Below are 8,150 nucleotides of genomic sequence, written 5' to 3'. Positions count from 1 at the left end.
AAAAGGAGGGGGTTGTTTTGTCCTCCTGCAGGATTGCTTTGTCCTTTTTGGGTGATTTGGAATTTATTCTATATGTACTCCTTCCTAACTTTATGTCTTCTCTGTTGTAAAATATGTCACATAGAAATGAGCATTGGGGGCCTTGAGTGGGAGGAATATGACCATAATGATGCCTGTCCTTGTCTTCCAGGCTACATGGAGGTGGTTCAGATCCCCAAAGGATCAGTTCACATTGAGATTAAAGAAGTTGCCATGTCAAAGAATTATATTGGTAAGTGACAGCCTTAAAATATTCATACAGAATTAGACTTTTTTGAGCCTTACTTTTATTACAGTCATTCTCAAATGTATTCATACCCTTCCACTAAAGAAAAGGCAAAATTCACAACAGTCACTCAAACAACTAGAAAGTGAAAAAAGTAATAATAAATAAAAAATTGCTAAATTATAATTTTGTAAAATAAGACATTGCTTTTGAATTGTGGTTGAAAGGAATAATTAAAACAAAAAAACAAACAAACAAACAAAAAGAAACTGTCCCGGACAAATTAGAGCACTTTGCTGATGAGCAGTGGGCCAAAATCAATAAACCTGTCAACAGGTGCAGAAGTCTGATTGAGAGTTACAGAAAACACTTGATTGCAGTGATTGGCTCAAAGGGTTGTTCAACAAAATATTAGTTTACAGATCCCATCATGCTTGTTTGCTTGTTGTTGTTTTGTTTGTTTTTGTTTTTTAAAAAAAAAATATTTCTGTTGAACCACAATACAAAAGCAATGTCATGATTTTCATTTTTTATTTATTTATTATTACTTTTATCAATTTCAACTTATTTCAGTGACAGCTGTTTTTTTTACTTCTTTAATGGGAGGGGATGAATACATTTGATGACAACTGTTGTGCTTGTGGAAATTTGGTCCAGAGTGAAATATATGAACAACTACAGGATGGATTGCTGTGAAATTTTGCATAAACACTCAAAAGTCCCCATTGGATGGACCCTGCTGACTTTCATGACCCCATGACTTTCCCAGTAGCACCACCGTGAGGTTGACATTTGTGATTTTAACCTCTGAACTCCAAAATCTATCAGTGGGTTGGAAAGCAATGTTAAAAAAAAAAATAAAAAATCACAAAATTTACAGCATTCATCAGAGCCAGCAATTATAATAACAAAGAAACACTGGATTTTTAGCTTTCTAGTCGTCCTTGAACTAATCATGTGCCATGTGTGCTTCTGTAGGGAAATTCACAAAATGTTTAAAAATGCCAAATTTTGTAAAAGTCACTATATTCTACATATTCATTTACAAATTCACCAACAATCCTCCATTAGCTCTAAGCAGATTTAATGAACAACACAAAATTCTGCAGTCATGAAGCGCTGACCCAGCTGTGATCAACTGTCACGTGACAAACATTCAGGGAGTTTTGAGCTGAACTGCAGGTTGTGTTTACACAGAGCACAGAGGGGACAGGATGGAAACAAATTCACTACAAATGTAATTAGTAAAATATCTTGTGACTGTCCAGTATTGGTAACATCTGTGGGTACCTGGAAAATGTTGTACATGTTGATTCCTGTATTTTAATTTTTTTGTAAATCAAATCATCCAAAAAGTCTACTTTTGTTTTTCTTGATTTCTTTGTAGGATTTGTGATCTGTGTCTAACTTTGGTATTCAGTACAAAAGATTTTCCTGAGTTCTCTTCTTGTCATTGTTGAGCTGTTTCCATACAAGTGCAGGATTTTATATTGTAGTGAAAAATGAGCCCACAGTGAGTAAAAATGTGACAGGAGCAAAGAAACTGCTTGGGGTTCAGAGGTTAAGGGAAATGTCTTTACAACTTCTGGATGGATTGCCATGCAGTTTGGTGGAGACAGTCGTGGCAAGAGGATGAATCTCCCTTAAAAACATGGTGATTTTCCTGACTTTCGCTCGAGTGTTTTAATTAGATTGCTGTGAAATTTGGTGCAGACATTCATGATCCCCAGAGGATGATTGACTATCCATTTTGGTTTATGATCAAATACCTGCAAAGCCAATTGGTGGTTTTACACTGCAGGAACTTGGGGCAGGCATGACGTAGCGTGAACGTTTACAGGAATGGATACTAATCGACCTTTTTAGACCTTTCTGTGTCCAATTTGATAGTAGTTACGGGACACAACATCAGTTCTGTGAGTACGTATTAAATAGAACAATGGAGGTTTGCTGTGTTAGCCTATATGGGGAATTTTATGTTTTTGATGGTAATGTCTGAGTGCAGAAGATGGCCACTGTACAAGGACATCCAATGGATAGAAACATGGCACTTGTTGTTCTCCTAGAATTAAGCAATCAGCTTTGTCATCTGTTTTTCAGGGTTGCTCAGAAGTCCATACACTGGAGTGGGTTCTTATTCTCCAGGAAACAGTCTTGAAAGAGGTTTTATAGGGGAGGGTCTTGCAGTTGGAACACACATAAAGGTTCAGGCAGCCCTGAAACAATCTGTGAGTCCCTGCAGTGGATGACATTGTCTCAAAAACATGGTTTTAGACTTTTGGGGTTTCACAACTAAAGATCGAAGGAACCAATCCTGTCAGTGTGTAGTGTGGGACTTTCTGTATCATAATTGTTCTTCCCAATAGTTTTGCAGTTCAAACAGGTTTGCTGAATTACTCCAGTATTCAGTTGGTGCAGTTGGTACCGTTGCCGGTTCGCGTCCCGGTGGGGGCACCGGAATCTTTCTGCGTAAAGTTTGCATGTTCTCTCCATGCAGCGTGGGTTCTCTCCGGGTTCTCCGGCTTCCTCCCACATACTCCAAAAACATGTTGAGGTTATTTGGTGATTCTAAATTGTCCGTAGGTGTGAATGTGAGTGTGCTTGGTTGTCTGTTTCTAAGTGTGGCCCTGTGATAGGGATAGACTCCAGCCCCCCCGTGACCCTAGTGAGGATTAAGTCGAGTATAGATAATGGATGGATGTCATCTCATGGCACTTACATTGTACGGTAAGAACCTGACAAAATTACACTGAGGAACCCAACAAATCCAAAGTTTCCTTTGGATTCCTTTTGAGCATACGCTCAGCAACAGCAGGAAGAAAAAAAGAAATATCCAGCAGAGCTAGGCTCAGGGAGGGCAGCCGTTGACCAGAGAGGGACTTTAAAGCCAACCATCTGGACAGATAATGGAAGGGATACAGGTAACCATATAACTATTTGGGTTTTAACATGTTTTGCAAGCTGCACCTCTGTTTCTGATTTAAAACAAAGATTACTACTTGGCTAAAAAACTGCTAAAAAAAAAAAAAAAAAAGAGTCAAAAATCTCTTTTTTCAGGCTGCAAACAAAAACATTTTTTATCCTTATGATTAGAGGAGTCTTTTCATTTAGAACAGAACCTTCACAGTTCTTTTTTAATTACATTTTAGAAAGGTCAGTAGTTAACTCTGTGACTTGCGTGAGGACCGAGGCTGAGTCTAAAACCTTGTACAGTTTCACAGATTTACTCGTGTTGCTGCAAACCCTTGTTTCACTATCAATCCATCAATCACTGCAAACCCTGTAATTCGCTGCAGCGCGATGAACTGCCAATTTGCGACATCAGGCTGTTTCACATTATATGTTCAGCTCTGTGTCAACCACAATTCCAGGGATTTCCTTGTGTCTTTGTCAAGAAAGAATTAGAGGATGCCATCATTTAATCTCCTGTTGCCTAATGTGAGGCCATATAACAGAGCCTGTAGGAAAAAAAGCATCTGAATCTTTGCACATATAATGGCTGCCTTGGCACCACACTCATCCGCTTCATTCCAGACTAAACAAAAACTATTTGCAACACTGGCAGTGTCAGAACCAAAACAATCAGACAACCGGATTCAATTAAGTCGGTTCTGTGTCTTTTCATTAACAAGAGAAGGACATGTGACAGCGTGTTGAATTTATAGCGGATGGTGTTGATGGAGGGCTTAAGTTACACTTTGAAGCAGAAAGCTGCATCAGATTTATAGGGCCGTGGTGACAGCTGCCTGGTCCGCCAGGATTACGGGGGATATGATGTCTATATATCAAAGTTTAAAGAGAGCAATTTTAGCTATTGTGTTGGACTTGATTTTCCCGTCCAAGCAATTTGTAACTTTGTTATGAATTTCATGTGTGACCTCAGTGATAATGATAATATTTTTCTTATGTAGCATTGTCTGAGTCGCTGCTATTTAGGTCAGCAACGTTTGCATATTTTAATGTTTTATTAAGGCTGTGTGAGACAATATAAATCCAGCGGCTGTGAAGACTTGTGTAAACTGTTCAGAAATCACAATGCCCTCAATCAGTGCCAGATGTGCTGAAAAAGAACTTACTGAGATTGTGATATGTTAAAGAGCAGTAAACTATTGTTCATGTAATCGAAATGCTGCAGAGGGGAATCTGCAGAGCCAGAGAGTCAGAATAGCCTGTGTTTGGATTGTTTCTTCTCAATTTGGCCCCATGTCAATGCAGAGAAAGTGGATATTTTCAGATGTGTTGTGCTTGGAGACCAGCTTTTGTTTTGACAACCAGACAGAGTGGTATTCATGAGGTTCGTCCAGGCTTTCACCTGAGCTGTGTTTTCCTTCTCCTCCTAAATTAGACGCAAGTACGTGTCGGCGCACGTGAACGTCTTTGTTGGCTGAGTGTGCATGTGTGTGTGTCTGTGTTTCTGCTGAGTCTGTCGGGGTAGAAGGTTGTCAGTGACATCAGGGAGGCTGAAGATGATGATGAAGAAGACGGACACTGGCAGTGACATCACACCAAATGATTGTCTCCAGCTACCGTTCCTGTCTGCTTTTGACTTCAGCTTTCTAAAAGTATTTCTTGTTTCAGCGTTGAAATCCGAGGGGGATGATTATTACATCAACGGAGCATGGACCATCGACTGGCCAAGAAAGTTTGACATCGCAGGGACGGCCTTCCACTACAGGAGACCCTCGGACGAACCAGAGTCTTTAGAGGCACTGGGGGCCACCACCGAAAACCTGTTTGTCATGGTAATGTAACATCTCTTTTCCTGTGTGTCATGCACTTGAAACACGAGTCAAAATTACAGTTTTATTATTGTCACCATCGTAGTATTGCAAAGTGAGTGAACGAAAACACAAATTGATAAGTACATAAACATAACTCACATGCACAAGAGCCAAAGTAGCACAGAATGAGCAAAAAAGCATCATCTCTGCAGTGTTCACGATATCAGTGATTCAAAAGTCGGTTATCACAGTGCCACTTCTTGAAACTGAAGAAAAGTGTCGGTGACTCAGCCATATCAAAAACAAAAGCACCCTCTTTTTACTTGTATGGTAATGAAATGAGAAATAAATATCATGGTCGAGCATGATATGAACATATGTTGTGTTTGTATCATCTCATTTTAGGTGTCAGCTGTGTTTGGGTTTAGGAACAAATCACTGTAGCTACAGAACTGACTCAGATCTCTCAGTGACTTGATGCTCTGTGAAGTTTTCTTATAAACAAGCGAAAGTTATGTTTGCATTTACTGTTGCTAACAAAAAGCACCTTGTGGATACTCTGAGCTCTACTAAATGTCTTGAAAGTGTCTTAAATCCAGCATTGTTTACATTCATGTTTATTAGCTTGCAGCTCTCCTCTTCCCCACATTTCTTTTTCTGCATTGCTACACATCTTAGCGTGCATTCTGTTTTAAAATGCATAACTTTTGCTGCCTTTAACTTCCTTTAACTAACTTTGTAAAAAGAGATTTTTTAAAAAAAATTGTTTTTCAACTTGATTTAGTGTTAAAACTCTTACTTAGGCTGGAAGGGTAGAAAAAAACCTTTGAAAACATGACACAGACACCATGTTTGCTTTCTGACTGGGCCTTGATTCATCATGCACATATCACGTGACTGTCTTTGAAAAACAAAGACATATTAAATACCAGTTGTTAATTCAATATAAGGTATATTGCAACACCCATACTACTAAATTGTATGTCAGGGAGCGATTCAGTATGCCCCAATGTGTCAAATACAGTCTGCTAGTATGCATCTGAAGTATGCAAGCCACCATGCTTTTTTGGCCATTCTCACCCACAGTCCTATGCACAGCAGAGGATACGACACACTGTGTAACCATAATATGACAAAGTAGTATGTCCCAGTGGTTTGTGTACTGCATACAACAGTATGTTCTTTCTAAGAGCAGCTGCAGTACGTACTGAAAGTAAAAAGAAATAGTATGCAAGCTGGAACGCAGGGACAGATAATGAATTAGACTACAGGCATTGCTGACCTGGATGTCAGCAGCAGCTGCTGTGCAGTTAAGAAACTCTCTGGTCTTATTTTTTGTTGCCATGTGATATGCTTTTTCAGGTGTTTCTGAAACAGTGCGAAGATGCTTTAAAATGCAGTTTTTTAATCAGAACATAGTGTGTATGTAAGACCATTAGCAGGAGTGTGTACTGTATCCCACTCATACACGACTGTTCATCCTCACTTGTGTGCATCAGACAAAAATATGGAGACTAACTTGTAGCACTACTGGAGGTGATGAAAACTCTACGTTTCTGCTCACTACTGGCTGTACATACGGCAGAATTTTAAGCTCTGGGGTTAGACTTTTTTTTGTATACACTCTTTGAAATCAGAGTTGATTTCTCTCCTTTAAGGTGACCTGTGGAGATTTATTGTAAGTAAACAAAGTTGCCTGTTATTTGTCATCTTCCTTGCCTTTGGTGGTGCGTTGCTACATTTCTTCACATGATGTGACCTCTGTCAACTGTTAGTGGAAAACTGTGAAACCATAGAGGGACTTGCTCATAAATATGACTCAGTGACTAAAAGCTTCACAGGGCACTGTTCATTTTTCATGCCCACTGACTCACCTTTAACTTTCTATTAAAGAATTCTTACAGCTGTTTCAGTCTAATGTCCATCTGAGCTGTGGAAGCACTCTGAAGAGAGACTGTGCAGACATTAACTACTGGAACAGCTAAATAACTCCTCTTACATTGCAACTCCGTGTCCATATCTTTTCGGATGTGCTGAGCAGTTAATGCTCTTAATGTGTCTCAACATCTGGGTGTTAACCTCAGCTGACCCTCAGCCAATGGTTTGGGGTTAAAAGCTATTCAAATGTGGAGCGTGAAAACATTGCTATGTTACATGATTGGGAGAACATCCACGTTATTCTATGCTAGTTTCCTCGCCGATATTAACTGCCAGATACATGTCAGTGTGAATTTTAAATGGGTTTTATATTTCCCTGCATGTTTTTGAGCTGATGTGAGGCCGCTGAGCATTTTCTTGTCGTAGTACTCAGTGGTTTCTGCCTCGACATAAACGCTGAAAATACCAGACCACACAGCACCACTGGAATAGACAAGCAACCGGCCACTCGACCACTGGCTATTTCTTTGTGGCTTATGAAGCCCGACTTCCTCAGTCTCCCTCTGCATCCAGCAGACTGATATAAAACCCACAGAACCTCACTAATGTGGACTGTTCTGGTCTCGTCTGAGTGATCTGACCTGATTCTGTATCCCTCCTCAGGTCTAAGGAGCTTTGTAAAACCTTTCAGGTCATTGTTTTGGCCACAACTTTACTGTTTTGGTTCACTCTTGGTGCTCTCATCAGCTGGATTCAGCAAAAAAGAGATTAAGACTCTGTTTGCTACCTACCCAGCTGCAAACAGCAGGGTTAGAGATGACACAGTGGAGCACTTAGTAGCTAAAGAGACACATTTTTCCTTCAGGAGCTGATGGAGACCAAATAAGGAGAGTGATTATTGCAGTTAAATTAATGCTAATGCTGCTCCCTGTCTGCTTGATGTCTAAATAATCTACTTGTTACTAACACAATCAAAACACAAGTCATTAAACTGATAATATATCAGCTGCTTGTTGCACTGCTCCTCAAGTGGTCAGAATAAACACTGAGTAGAAGTTTAACAACACAAATCAACCTCTGTCTGCTGCAGGTCCTCCTGCAGGAGCAGAACCTCGGTATACGCTACAAGTTCAACGTGCCCATCCAGCGCACAGGCAGCGGTGACAACGAGGTGGGCTTCTCCTGGCACCACCTGCCCTGGTCTGAATGCTCAGCTACTTGTGCTGGAGGTGAGTCAACAGTACAAACCTCCACTGTGTCTTTTCTCTCTGCTACTCTGTTCTTCT

General features: G+C 40.1%; 1 protein-coding gene across 1 annotated transcript in view; it reads left to right on the top strand.

The window, feature by feature from the left end:
- LOC103371764 (ADAM metallopeptidase with thrombospondin type 1 motif, 6) overlaps positions 1 to 8,150 on the top strand; it is a 43,082-nt gene that overhangs the window by 22,759 nt on the left and 12,173 nt on the right. The window contains exons 8-10 of the mRNA XM_008301198.1: positions 191 to 271; positions 4,844 to 5,007; positions 7,955 to 8,093. Coding sequence (XP_008299420.1) covers positions 191 to 271; positions 4,844 to 5,007; positions 7,955 to 8,093 — 384 coding nt within the window. The remainder of the gene's footprint in view (positions 1 to 190; positions 272 to 4,843; positions 5,008 to 7,954; positions 8,094 to 8,150) is intronic.

The sequence above is a fragment of the Stegastes partitus genome, unplaced genomic scaffold (assembly GCF_000690725.1).
Source record: "Stegastes partitus isolate 25-593 unplaced genomic scaffold, Stegastes_partitus-1.0.2 Scaffold1641, whole genome shotgun sequence".
NCBI lineage: Eukaryota > Metazoa > Chordata > Actinopteri > Pomacentridae > Stegastes > Stegastes partitus.
Note: the sequence above shows the minus strand (reverse complement) of the source record. Positions and strands in the feature narration are given on the sequence as shown.